Below are 14,291 nucleotides of genomic sequence, written 5' to 3'. Positions count from 1 at the left end.
CTGGGATTGACTGGTGACCAGTCCAGGGTGAGACCAGCTTTCACTGATGGGACCTGAGTCTCCATTTTAGCATGATTGTTTTTCGAGAATTTGAAACAATTCAATAACAAACATTTTGTCGGTAATTTTTCAATTGAACATATATCATTTCTGTGACTGACTTCTTTGAAAAACCGAAGACCTACTCTGTGTATTCCATGATACACCTTGACAACAGTTTAGGAGACATGCAGATGTTCTCTATGTGTTGTTGAAAAAATTAAAAATATAACCATAAGTTATAAAACAAAGACAGCAATATAACAAAAAGGAATTATTTGAAAGCAGGATGAGCTACAGTACCTGCTGATGACGTCCAACACCACTATAAAATCATCATATTTGAAGTTAGACATGTCAGTCCCCAGAATATAGGCCTTCACTTTCATTTGAACATCCTGACAAGAGTGAGAAGGGGGGGGGGAGAAAAAGCTATTAACCAAAGAAGTTGCGTGTGAGCAAAGATCACTGGATTCATGGAATATTTCAGAGTCAAGCAAAGACAAAAGTCATATAATGTCTTGGAGAATACCTGCCAGATACGCGTCAGTCCATGCTCCAGCTTCTTCTTTACATAGCTGCGGTCCACCGAGAATTCATCAGATTCTGCTACCACCATGTCACCTGCGTATTCAGAAAACAGGCACAAAGGCAGATAAAGAATCTAGCATAGAGACTGCAGATATTCTCTTTTAGGTAAAAAAAGCATCTGCCTATGGTTTGGCCAAGTCTATTCAGTAAAGTGATTTAATTAACCTATTTCAATGGGAGCAGAATCAATTCTTAGCCGATCCTTCTGCTTTTAAATGAAGAATATGTACTGTGCTGGTGAAAAACATTCCTTTGATAATGATGAAGTGATGAAATATTTTATTGGGAACGTGGTCATTCTGTCATTGACCCACATGCTATTTATGAGAGCTGTCAGTCATCTTTCGAATTAGCTCGACCTGAAGCTAATGCGCGCGGTCACAGTCAACAATAAAACCACCGTTCTTATTGAACTGCTTACTACAGTTCACTTTCTTCACTTTGGTGTTTTTAAATGTCCTGGATAGAAATGATAACAAGCTAGCGTTCTCGTTGTGCCGGTCCAAGGACTGTTGCGTAAGTAAGGGCATACACAGTAAAAATTGGGCGCAAACGGATTTTGCCAATCAAATGCGTGTCTTTCATACTGGATCGGTCGAGGCCAGAGCTAAGAACAGCCACCAGTGATGTTGGTAAAACTACAGGGTACCAGTGGAAATTGGCCAGGAAAAGCTGGGCAGAGAGACTGGAAGCTTAGGTGCAGGATGTAATGTGTTCTTTGTTTGATAGAAAAATAGATGGAAAAATACAGTAGGACTTATTTGAAGGAGTTTGTTGTGAACAATGTTGTTAGCGGCTATGCCCCCAAGGTAGGATTCTTCCAGATAGGACTTCATTGGACATGTTGGCTCAGGCAACGGAGATGGTGAACATGTGATAGACAGGTTTGGTATCGAAGATAGAAAAGCAGAGGGAAAGATGATTACAGACTATGCAAAAAGGGTGGAAATGGCTGTAGTGAATACTTTCTTCGGTAAAAGGTAAGAGCATAGGGTAATTTATGAGAGCGGAGGCAGAAGCACACAGGTAGATTACATCCTGTATAGACAGATAAGGACACTTAGTGATGGACAGAAGAAGCGCGCAAGAGTATAAAGAAAGAGGTTAGCTAAGAAGCAGTAAGACAGAGGGGACTGAAGAGAGTAGGCAGGGTGTCATGCAAGGAGATGCAGTGTAAGGTGAAGGTAGAGGTCACAAAAGCCGAAGAGAAATGGAGTCGAACCATGTTAGAGTGGAGCAGGACAAGTATGAGTGCCGTAAGACAGTGGTGAGGTGTCCCGTTGGGGTGACGGAGGAGTTCAAGGTGGAAGTAGGACTGCGTCAAGGATCAGCTCTGACCTCCTTCGTGATTGCTAAGGTAACGGACAGGCTGACACATGATGATGGACTTCAATCTTCAAAGATGTTGATGTTTACAGATCACCGCGTCTTCTGTAGTGAGTGCAGGGAGAAGGTGGAGGATAATCTAAAGCAGTGATCCCCAAACTACGGCCTGCCTCCACATTTTGCCCGGCCCCTGAACAATACCAGAGATGCATTAGGATTTTTTTTTTCCATTCTGGCCACGTAATCGTGACTTGTACATGCATAGAAGGTAACGTTCTATTCCTCCCTTCTGCAGTCTGTGCCTTATCTGAAACCCCTCCCTCAAAAAAAGCAGAAAAATCGAGGACACACCCCTGTCAAATAACACAGAATAACGGCGAAAAAATGAAGTGAGAGAAAAATAGATTCAGAATGCAGGGTATTTAACCTGCAGTGGACAAACGATTATTTCTTTGTTCAATTCAAAGAAAAGGCTGTTTGTTTGTCTCATCTGTCAAAGAGACGGTGGCTGTATTCAACGAATACAATCTGCACCGACACTATGAATCCCGTCACAAAGACAAGTATGATAGCTTGCAAGACCAAATGTGAGCAAACTCTCAAGGCTAAAAAGTGGACTGTTAGCTCAGCAGAGTACATTCGTACACCAAGCTCAGCTGAACCAGTCTTCTGTTGGAGCGAGCTTTAATCAGGTCTAATCAGGATGAAGATATATCGTTAAGCTTACTTTTCTGATGTGAACGAGCCATTCTGAGTACAAACAAATATAATCATAATGAAATCTACTGGGATAAAATCCGTTCAACAGCTTTACTGATAGTGAAATGTGTTGTGTTGGTAGGTTTTGGCATTAGTTCAGTTTCATCGCCAGCTTGCTTTCTGGTTTTCTCACTGAATTTGATATGAGATGCAAACATTTGCATCTAAAATAAAGTTAATGTTCCTTGTTTTTTTTTTTCTGTGAAAAACTTGAAAATGGTTATTTGGTTATTATTTATTTCATAAATAGTGTTATTTATTTCATTAATAATGTTATTATTTATTTTAAACATTTTTTTTTTCCTGTCAAGATCCAGGAAAGGGTTAATTTTTGGTTATGAGTGCCGCTTTCTGGAAAACAATAAATGTTTACGTTTAGACACCTCTGCGATCATCACACTTTTTGTTACAAACTAGCCCGACCCCTCGTCAGAGAAGGGAAAAGATATTTGGCCCTCGCAGGAAAAAGTTTGGGGGCCCCTGATCTAGAGAGATGGACGCATGCCTCCGAAAGGAGATGAATGAAGGTTAGCCGTAGCTAGAAATGTACAGTATGTCAGCAGGTTGGAATGGATACAAAAAAAGTGTCAACAACAGTATCATCAAGCATGAAAGAAAAAGAGTTCAAGACAGAAATGAGACCGGCCATGTTGTATGGTTTAGACAGCAGTACTGAGGAAGAGACGGAAGAACTGGAGGTAACGTAGATGAAAATGTTGAGGTTCTCTTTGGGAGTGGATCAGGGAGGAGTCCATTAGAGGGATAGCACATGTTAGATGTTTTAGATGTTTTGGAGATAAAGTCAGACTGAGATGGTTTGGACATGTACAATGAAGGGCTGGTTAGATCTGGGTAGAAGGATGCTGAGGTTGGAACTGCTAGGAAGGAGTCCGAGAGGAAGACCAAAGAGGTGTTACAGATGGAGTGAATGAGGACATGATGTCGGTGGAGGGTCTCGGTCATACAGGTCATGGATAATTCTTGTCGAAATCTTCTCGTCATGGCAATTGGACTTGAAGCAATTCACTTGAAGATGTTTCATCTCTTATCCGAGGGTTTCGCTTACGATCCAAGAGGCTTCTTCAGTTTTTGTGACCTGTGGGGAGTTTCCAAATATAATGGCCAGGGTCTTGGGCAGGTCTAGGTTATGGTGGCTTGCTATATAAATGACAGAGTCGATCAGCAGAAACTACGTCTGAGGAGGTTGTTATGCTAATGGGGGTGCTATTTGTTGGGGACAAAGGAGCAACTTTTGCGGGACTACCTGGACTGGAAAGTGAAAAGAAGGTAAAGCCAGACAAAGGAGTGAAACCTGTTGGATCACATGAACTGAGGCACATGTGGAAGTTACCAGGGGCTGGTTCTTGTGGTGAATCTTTCCTGGTTGTTTGGAGGGTGCAGATGGGCCTGGTCCATGTGTGCAAATCCATCTTGGTATTGGTATCTGTACATGTACACAAATGGCCGCACATCTATTAATATCAATAAATATCTGTACATTGACACAATGAGCATACAACTGTACATCTGTACATCTATACATTCACCACTATGTCTATAAATATAACATGAACATACACTTAAGTGGTAGGCTAGAGTGGTGAAGGGGGGTTTCAGAGGTGTTGGGAGTTGGGACGAAGGTTGCCCTCCTCCTGAAATCCCTGGCCAGTGCAGAAAAAGATATCTTCAAAAGGAGTGGCCCTTGTTATTAAGTTGTAAGCGGACTGCAGATTCAGTGGAACATCTTCAAGTGAAGAACTTCAAGTCCAGTTGCCACGACGAGAAGATTTCGACAAGAATAAGGACATGATGTTGGTCGGTGTGAGAGGATGTAGAGGAGAGGGTCAGATGGAAGCAGTTGTTGCATTTGTTGTGGAAGGGAACAACAGAAAGGAAAAAAAGACATTTTCCTGGACACTGGAAAGCTTCATATTTGTTGTACACAAAGTGAAAATACAATAATTAAAAACTTGACTGACTCTTTCTTATTTTTTTGTCAAGTATTTTCTTTCTTCCTTTGTTTCCTTGCTTTAATGTACTTAATTATTCAATGACAACATTTTTAGATAAAAATGCACAGAATACTCATATGTTACAAAACTAATAGAGGAAACAAGGACTCAAGAAGGAGAATTATCAAAAAAAAATCAGCCAAGAAAACCTCCAACACTAGAAATGACATGGGAGAGACATTATTAATAATTCAATACACTGAGGATTTGTTTGTCATTTATGGCAGACCCATCTGACACACCCACACACGCACGTGCGCGCACGTGCACACACCATCAGATTGAGAGAAGTGGTGTGGACAGTTGTCAACAAACTTAAGTCACAATCAAGTCCATAATGCCTAAGCTTCTTATCCTATATCTTTGAAATAGATAAATAGGCCATGATATTTTGGAGAGAGAACACATTTCAGCAACTTGTATATTCCTAAAATCTGTGGAAAAGCTCGAGTCTTTTGTTGTCACAATAGGCCCTTGCATTAGTTGAAGAGCCACACAAACCTACCTGTCAAACTTGGGCTCCATCATACTCAGCACACACAGGCAAGACATTGAGATCATAGAACTCCTGCAATTTGCCAACAACTCCCTTTCAACTCAGACTCTTCTTTTTCTTCTTCTTCTTTCGGCTTTTCCCTTCAGGTGTCACCACAGCGAATCAACTTTCTCCATCTAATCCTATTCTCTGTATCCTCCTCTCTCACACCAATCACCTCCATATCTTCTCTCACTACGTCCATAAATCTTCTCCTTGGTCTTCCTTGAGACCTCCTGCCTGGCAACTCCATTTCCAGCATCCATCTACCAATATATTCTCTATCCCTCCTCTGTACATGACCGAACCATCTCTGTCTGGCTTCTCTGACCTTCTCTCCAAAACATCTAACATGTGCTGTTCCTCTGATAGACTCATTCCTGATCCTATCCATCCTGGTCACTCCCAAAGAGAACCGCAACATCTTCATCTCTGCAACCTCTAGCTCTGCCTCTTGTCTTTTGGTCACTGTAACTAGTCCGCACAGCATCGCCAGTCTCACCACTGTCTTGTACACCTTTCTTTTCATTCTGGCCGATAGTCTTCTATCACATTGCACCCCAGACACTTTTCTTCACCCATTCCAACCTGCTTGAACCTGTGTCTTCACCTACTTTTTCACACTCTGTTGCTCTAGACTGTTGACCCCAAGTACCTGAAATCTTCCAACTTCTTGATTTCTCCTCCCTGTAGCCTCACCATTCCACCATAGTTCCTCCCATTCGCACATATATACCTCATCCTCTCTAGATTTTCCTCTACTTGTTTTCCGCTCTCACTACAAATCACAGTGTCATCTGCAAACATCATGGTCCATGGAGATACCTGTCTAACCTCATCTGTCAGCCTGTCCATCACCATTTCGAGCAAGAAGGGGCTCAGAGCTGATCCCTGATAAGAGTCCCACCTTCACCTTGAACTTCTCTGTTACCCCTACAACACACCGTACCACTGTCTCACAGCTAGCATACATGTCCTGCACCAGTTTAACATACTTCCCTGCCACTCCAGACTTCCTCATACAATACCAGAGCTCCTCTCTTGACACCCTCTCATATGCTTTTTCTAGGTCTACAAAAACACAATGCAGCTCCCTCTGGCCTTCCTTGTAGTTCTCTATTAGCATTCTGAAAGCAAATGCTGCACCTGTAGTACTCTTTCTAGGCATGAAGCCATACTACTGTTCACAAATGCTGACTTCTGCTCTCAGTCTAGTTTCCACTACCCTAAATTTATGTAAGCATATATGAACATATGAACAACTATGTGTGTATACGTATGCGTAAAAGAACAGATTTGGCCGAAATTCTTTGTCACCTATTTAGCCTACACTCTGATAAAAAGAGGAAAAGGGAACGGAACTGGGTAATTGGGATGTCAGCTGGTCAGATCAGACAAAGACAGACAGTGCAGATACATTTCTGGCAGCTAACCCTGCCAAGAAACTTCAAGTTTGGACCTTTGTAGGACCTTGTTCCATCTGTCATGCAGACTATGGGGTAAATGGACTCCATCTTGTCCGTTTTCAAAAAAACTTTTCCTTGTGGACGCTGATTCCCTGGGATTATGTCAGAGAGCTTTTAGTGCAATTCTTTAAAGCAATTTGTCGATCTGTCATGCAGAAGACGGATACCATTAGGCAGAAGAGGAGGCCCTTTCAGACTGAGGGTGCAAAGGAGTCCCAAAATACTCAAAGGACATTAGTATTTATGATTGCAGATATGATAAACTCTGGTGTTTGGAGAAGCTTTGAGATGTTTTGGCAAACTTTGAGCTCCCTGCAGGGTAGGTGAACTACTGACCTCAAGTGGGGGGTGGGTTGGTCGAATGTGCTCCTGAAGGAGCACACTGGGAACACGGTAACCTGAGTTACAAGCACTCCCCCCTGGGAGGAGGAACAACTGGAGCAAATGAAGTGCGCTTTTGACACTTTTAAGGAGGGGAAATAAATTCATATGGTGTTTTAGCTGTTGCCAAATAATGCGAAGAGCAATGACTTTCCATGCATTTTATGAACAGACAAGTGAAGCTTGTAAATGACATTGTCAATTACAAAACCATCCAAGTATTTAGTTGAAAACATTTGGAAAAAACAAATCATCTCCAAGACATAAATACATACATAATAACCCTTAAAAGAAAATTACTGCTGGTTTACTTTTACCAATAAAAATCTAACTTAAAAAAAATCTGTAAACCAAGTGGCAAGAAAATTTGACCTGTGAAGTGAAATTACATTCATAATGGTAGTTAAATTACTTTTTCCTGCAAAAATAAATGGATCGAATGATTTCAGGAGTAGATTTGATATTCAGAGATGCTTTTGGCCATTTCTTTTCCATGAATAACTGTTCCTGTCTTAAAACACAAATCTTCACTGAGACTTTTTGAGCTGCAGTTATCACAATGCCTTCATCTTACCTAATCAAACACGTAGTCCAAACTTTCTTCATCTTAAACAATGACACGGATGCAAAATGAACAGAATATTGAACCGATGGCCAGATTGAAGGGTTTCAAGGTTTTCCGTTGGGCTAACACGACATGGTCTTAAAGGGAATTACAATGGCATATCCGTTGCAAATAATTGCGTCACTCTCCAAGACAGCAGAACCAATGTCTTAAGATACATTTTTATCATGGGACATTTATTTTAATAAGCACAAGAACAGCAGTAACAAAGAAAATATGTGAGGGACAAAAACAATGAATCAATTTTGAGAAAGAATGCCGGGCATGTGAAAGAGATGAATGAAACAGAAACAAGTCACTGGAGAACAAAATTATGAATACCACCAGAGAGGAAATAGTTTTCTCCAATGAGTGGAAGACATTTATATTTATCCAGGTAAGAGGTGAGGAGCAGTCAATGCCCTGACAGCTCACTATCCTTTTGGAACCACAAAGACAATGTTTTGTTTGCGCTCCATTCATTTACGGCTACAGTTGGGAAATTGGAAGTGTCAAATGCATCATCTCTTGGCTCTGGGTGTCTGACAATCTGGAAAAGGTGGGCAAGAGGATAAACATGGACTTATGCGCTCAAGGAAATGTAGAAATTGACAAGGAATAACAGATGTTTAGCAAATATTCTTGTTAGTTTAAGAGTCAGTTTCCCATTCTTATTTCTGACTTTTCTGGAAGCATTATACAGCAGCACACACTGGTACAATGTTGTTTTCACTATTGCAAGTAGCAATTTGAAGCTGACCTGTACCCCAAAGTCTTATCACATTTAATAAATAGATTAATCTGCAGCAAACTGCTACAAAATAGCATTATATGTGAGTTTTGTTATCGTTTTTTATACTTGATAACCAGGTTCAAAACATGAAGTCTGCCATCGCATGCTTGGGATCCCTGTGTAATGAAAGAAAATGAAAGAAATTCATTGAATTTCAATTAAATAAGTAATAAAATTGCAAAAAAAAAACAAAAAAAAAACACTTTGTAACAAAGAATTCCTTCAAACATAATAATAATAATAATTTATACAATAATAATTTATCCATTGTTAATTAATTTATTCCCCATGGGGAAATTCGTTCTCTGCAATTAACCCATCATGCAGAAGGCATGCTGTCCACTAGCACCAGGGGTTCAATGTCTTGCTCAATAACACTTTGACACACTAGGAGGAACCAAGTATTGAACCGGGAATGTTCAGTCCCAGAGATGATTCCTCCTGCGCAACTCCTCCCCCAAAACATCATTTAACCCCGACACACGAAGTAGTCAATCCTCTACACCAGTGGTCCCTAAACTGCGGCCCAGGGGCCAGATAAGGCCCGCCTCCACATTTTCCCCGGCCCCTGAACAATATCAGAGATGTATTATGTTTTTTTTTTTCATTCTGGCAACATAATCGTGATTTGTACATGCGTAGAAAGTAACATTCTGTTCCGCCCTTCTGCAGTCTGTGCTATTTGTCTCATCTGTCAGGATACGGTGGCTGTATTCAAAGAATACAATCTGCGCCGACACTATGAATCCCGTCACAAAGACAAGTATGATAGCTTGCAAGGCCAAATGTGAGCAGACAAACTCAAAACTAAAAAAGTGGACTGTTAGCTCAGCAGAGTACATTTGTACACCAAGCTAAGCTGAACCAGTCCTCTGTTCCAGCAAGCTTTCGGGCTGCTCAACTGATAGCAAGCAGCGGTAAACCTTTCACTGATGGAGACTTTGTCAAGAAATGTTTGAATGCTGTGACGGAGGAGGTGTGAGGAGAAAGACGTCTTAAATGTCGTGATGTCGTGATGGATTGAAGAAATTTGGGGTAATGTATACGCCAAGCTGCAGCAGAAGACGAAAGAATTTCCCTTCTTTTCATTAGCACTGGATGGTAGCACAGATGTGCAGCGCAGCTACTAATCTTTATTCATGGAGTTAGCACAATCTTTGAAATGTGCGAGGATCTGGCAGCCCTCCAAAGTCTCAAAGGGACTACGACAGGGGGAGAATATTTTTGGCAAAATATGCCAAACCATGGAAGAGTTGAACCTGGACTGGTCAAAGCTTGTTAGCATCGCAAGTGACGGAGCTCGTAGTATGTTGGGCACGTCTCGCGGTCTAATCGGGCTGGTCTAATCAGGATGAAGGTATATCGGTAAACTTACTTTTCTGATGTGAACGAGCCATTCTGAGTACAAACAAATATAATCATAATGAAATCTACTGGGATAAAATCCGTTCAACAGCTTTACTGATAGTGAAATGCGTTGTGTTGGTAGGTTTTGGCATTAGTTCAGTTTCATCGCCAGCTTGCTTTCTGGTTTTCTCACTGAATTTGATATGAGATGCAAACAGTTGCATCTAAAATAAAGTTAATGTTCCTTGTTTTTTTTTTCTGTGAAAAACTTGAAAATGGTTATTTGGTTATTATTTATTTCATAAATAGTGTTATTTATTTCATTAATAATGTTATTATTTATTTTAAACATTTTTTTTTTTTCCTGTCAAGATCCAGGTAAGGGTTAATCTTTGGTTATGTGTGTCTGGAAAACAATAAATGTTTACGTTTAGACACCTCTGCGAAAAGTTATTTGGCCCTTGCAGGAAAAAAGTTTGGGGACCCCTGCTCTACACCAAGTAATGATTGGATAACACCTCATGATTTTCACTGACTTCAAACTGGACTTTTGTGAGGAAATCTTAAGAGTTGTAGCAGAGTCACAGAGCCCTGTAGTAGAGTCACTGCTCCTCCACGTGGAGAAGAGTTAGATGAAATGGCTCGGGCTTCCGGTTCTACACAAACAACTGCGGGTCCACCCAACAGCACTGATCTCTTGTCCCTATTGTCCAGTCCCTCATGGACTTCCCAATCTTGTGCAAAGCCTCCTGCCTGAAGCTGAATGTGAGCAAGACTAAGGACATGGTCATCACATTCTCCAGCAGGCCGAGCCAATCACCATACAGGGGGAGTCAGAAGAAATGGTGAAGGAGTACAGATACCAGGGCACTGTCCTCGAAAACCTCCCGAACTTCTCCTCTAACAATTAGGAGATCATAAAACGAATACGTCAGGAATCACCTGGAGCGTACCAACTTGGTCTGCTCCAAAATAAAACTTGATTTTGATGTTCATAATTTGATGCTGCTACCCCCGGTGCCCCCAAATTGTCCCTTGGGAATAAATAAAGTTTATTTTGATTCTGATGTCTCCTGGACGCCGGACCCCACTGGTGAGGCGTTCCAGGTATGTCCAACCAGGAGGAGGCCCCAGGGAAGACCCAGGACATGCTGGAGGGACTATGTCTCTAAGCTGGCCTGGGAACGCCTCGGGATCCCCTCAGAAGAGCTGGCCAAAGTGACTGGGGAGAGGGAAGTTCGGGCCGCCCTGCTTCAGCTGCTGCCCCCACGACCCAACCCCGGATTTGCAGTAGAAGAAGGATGGATGGATGGATGGATGGATGGATGGATGGATGGATGGATGGATGGATGTGGGCAATAAATTGCTGAAAAAATCTAGTTGTAGTTTTCCAGAAGTCTTTTCAAAATCTTTGCAAAGTCTTTAAGATGTGAGATCCGCATTGTTTGGTCTCAGCCCAGTCTTGGCATAGCAAGACTACACTCAGACATAAGACTCGAAAAACTAAGACGTGAGCTGGTGTGAGTTGATACACGAGTGTTCTCAAACTCTTCAGTCTTAAGCTTTAGATGTAAACCCAGCGTGTATCCTTTTTGTTGGTGCTGACTCACCATATTGATTTGTTGCTGTTGAAAGCATCAACTATTACTCATTTGTAAACAGATCTGATGAACTAATAGCCCTTGTAAATTGATATAAAGGTGACGATAAACTTACAGAGTCATTGTGTTGTGTTTATGGTCACCATAATTTGACCTTTGTTTCTAGGTAACACAGCCTTTGGTGACTCACAGGACACACAGCAGGGAAATAAGCTTTTGCAACTTGACATAAAAAGTTGTTTGTGCAGATTTTCTAAAGAAACTGGTCGAATATCAGTATGAGGGCAAGTTTAATAACACCGAGTTAAGAGAAATTCCGATACAAGCAGCCAAAAGACGACAGCCATTTAAAAACCAGGCTGTGCAAAAGGAATAAATATAATTCAGTGAATTTTTATCTCATAAGGTCATGTACAGCGTAGAGGAGAAAGGGATGCCAAAATTGGTAATAAGTTAAAATGATAACAGGCAAAAAAATCTACCCATGGCTTCGAAAACTCATTTCTCACACAGAATTTTCTCAATGCCTAAATTGCGGGTGTTTGAAAGCAGGAGGCAGCTATTTCTGTAAACAGGAGGACTTGGCAACGTCTACCTTATTCACTCAGGACAAAGGGGACCGTGAAACATTGTGCACAATGACAATGTGATATTGTTTTTTTTTTAATGGAAAAAAATCATCTTAGGAATAACTGGCAACAAAATCACGGGACTGAAAAGTTGAATGCATTGCAGCAAAAAAAAAAAAACAAAAAAAACAAAAAAAAAAAAAAACAGATATACATGTAGTGGTACAGGCGCAGGTAGTGGTGCAGTGGTTAGCACTCCTGCTTCATGTCAAAAAGATAGCTTCCAATGTGTGGGCTTCCAATGGGTTTTCCCCAACAGTCCAAAAGTCAAACATGCAATGGGTCTATTGTAGAGTTTTATTTGCGTGTAGGTGTGAATGAGAGATTAAATGGCTTTGTGCTGTTGTCATTCATTGGTTCAATGGCCAAGGTTATTCACCGTTATACACGTGGCATACACTGTGATCTGGACGGCCATCGGGGCTTATCAAACATGCGCACTGAGTGCTACTTGCACCAAATCAATTATGCTAAGTCGGTACATGACCCTGTCAAGTGCTAATATGTGAATCAGCCTTTCCTTTCATGAGATGAGACGCTAAATTAAACTTTCTTAGTAAAATATCTTTTACATTTTTTCTAAAACAGAAGGTGTTCTAGCAGGCGGTAGGTCAGTGTCTCCTCAAAATACCCTCCGAGTCACAATGCTATTGAAACATACGAACATTAATAGAGAGAGAGAGAGAGAATAAGGTTAAAGCTCTCTGGGAGGACGCAAGACAGGGACGCAAAGCGAGGACAGAGGCGACAGTTAATCAAATGGTGAGATAATAGATGAGGGGCCTTCAGAGGAAAATGAGGAGTGTGTCCTTTCTGTTGCAACAAAGATATTGTTTGCTGAGGTAACCCGATGGCTAAGGCTATCATCGCCACTCAAATACGCTTATTCACTAATACGCTTAGGTCTAAATTGGCAGTTTATTTTCAAGATTGTCTTTTAAAATTGCAATATACATATCAATCGTCAGATGAGTGTCTGTTACCAACCAAATATGTTTTTAAAAAGATTACATTTGGCATACTTTAACACTTTGACATAAATCGTTATGAGTGGATTTACAGATGGAAATGGGTTGTAACATCAGGCTTTTAGCTATATATTTCAGCCAGATGTGCATTTTTCTTTAGTTTGTCTACTATAACAAGCGATTTCACTGATACCATAAAATACACACCATGAAGGAAAAAAAATAGGCGCACCGTAAGAAATACTGCATTGGGTTGAATCCGGTCTTTTACCTGGAGTGGATGTGGTGTCTTGTTTGTCGTGTTCTTCGTGCCACTGCATGGTGCGATAGTAGCTCACCATCACCTCCCATAATGCCTTACAAAGGTCTGTCAAGCAGGGAATGTAGCTGTCCTGTGTGATATGCTGCAGACAGAGAGGTAATGAAAAACAAAGTCAGTGTGTTCACGTCTGTGAATTATTTTCCTTGTGTGTTTGTTTCACACAGTTATTGAGCCTGGAAAGTACCTTAGCTGAGGATAATTATGGCAAGGGAACTTACTTTCAACTAAAGTGGAAAAATAAAAAAAGACCAACAAACTCCATAGTTATCTTCTATATCACATCTAATTAATTTGTGCTTAACTCTACCATTCAAGGACACTGTTGGGAGTATATCTATATTCCGTATCATAACCAACTCTTTCATGTTTTAATAGGAGCTAATTAATCTGTCGACTAATTAAAACGAGGACACCATAAAGGGGACACCTTATACACCGAGCTCTACTTTCAAAAAGTGTTTTTGTCATTTTTTTTTTTTTTGAATATATAACTATTTCTAAAGTATTTAAAAAGAAAAGGAAGAAAAAAGAAATGACAAAAAAAGTCTATATTAAAGATAATTTATCACAATGCGGCCTCAGGGCGGCACGGGCCGGTGTCTCCGTGAGCCAACCTTGGAGGGCCATCGGCAAGTGTCTCCCTGAGCCGGTAAAAAGCCCGGACAAATGCAAAGGGTTGCGTCAGGAAGAGCACCCGGCGTAAAACTTTTGCCAAAACCAAACATGCGAATCAATCATAATAACCAGATCATACCAGATCGGTCGAGGCCCAGGTTAACAACGACCACCATTGGTACCGAAAAACCTACAGGGAACCGATGGAAACTGGGCTACTGTAGGTCAAAGATGGAGAGGAGGAAGGTGTGTTTGGAAGCAGAGAGAGAAGAGGAAAGGCAAGAGTCTGGGACAGAGAGTAGG

The 14,291-nt window shown here is 41.1% G+C and overlaps 1 protein-coding gene across 2 annotated transcripts in view; it reads right to left on the bottom strand.

The window, feature by feature from the left end:
- Nucleotides 1-14,291, bottom strand: part of vps50 (VPS50 EARP/GARPII complex subunit) — a 108,046-nt gene that overhangs the window by 45,210 nt on the left and 48,545 nt on the right. Inside the window, exons 13-16 of one of the 2 annotated variants that reach the window (XM_086171418.1) lie at nt 13,323-13,455; nt 4,067-4,159; nt 572-663; nt 343-437 (exon numbers count right to left, since the gene is read on the bottom strand). In XM_086171418.1, coding sequence (XP_086027544.1) covers nt 343-437; nt 572-663; nt 4,067-4,159; nt 13,323-13,455 — 413 coding nt within the window. The remainder of the gene's footprint in view (nt 1-342; nt 438-571; nt 664-4,066; nt 4,160-13,322; nt 13,456-14,291) is intronic. The other variant, XM_086171419.1, reaches the window with a different exon arrangement.

This window comes from Fistularia commersonii, chromosome 24 (genome assembly GCF_037954325.1).
Source record: "Fistularia commersonii isolate RoL2024-O1a breed Wild chromosome 24, RoL_Fcom_v1.0, whole genome shotgun sequence".
NCBI classification, from domain to species: domain Eukaryota; kingdom Metazoa; phylum Chordata; class Actinopteri; order Syngnathiformes; family Fistulariidae; genus Fistularia; species Fistularia commersonii.
The sequence above is the reverse complement of the archived record's forward strand: the minus strand, read 5'-3'. Positions and strand labels throughout refer to the sequence as shown.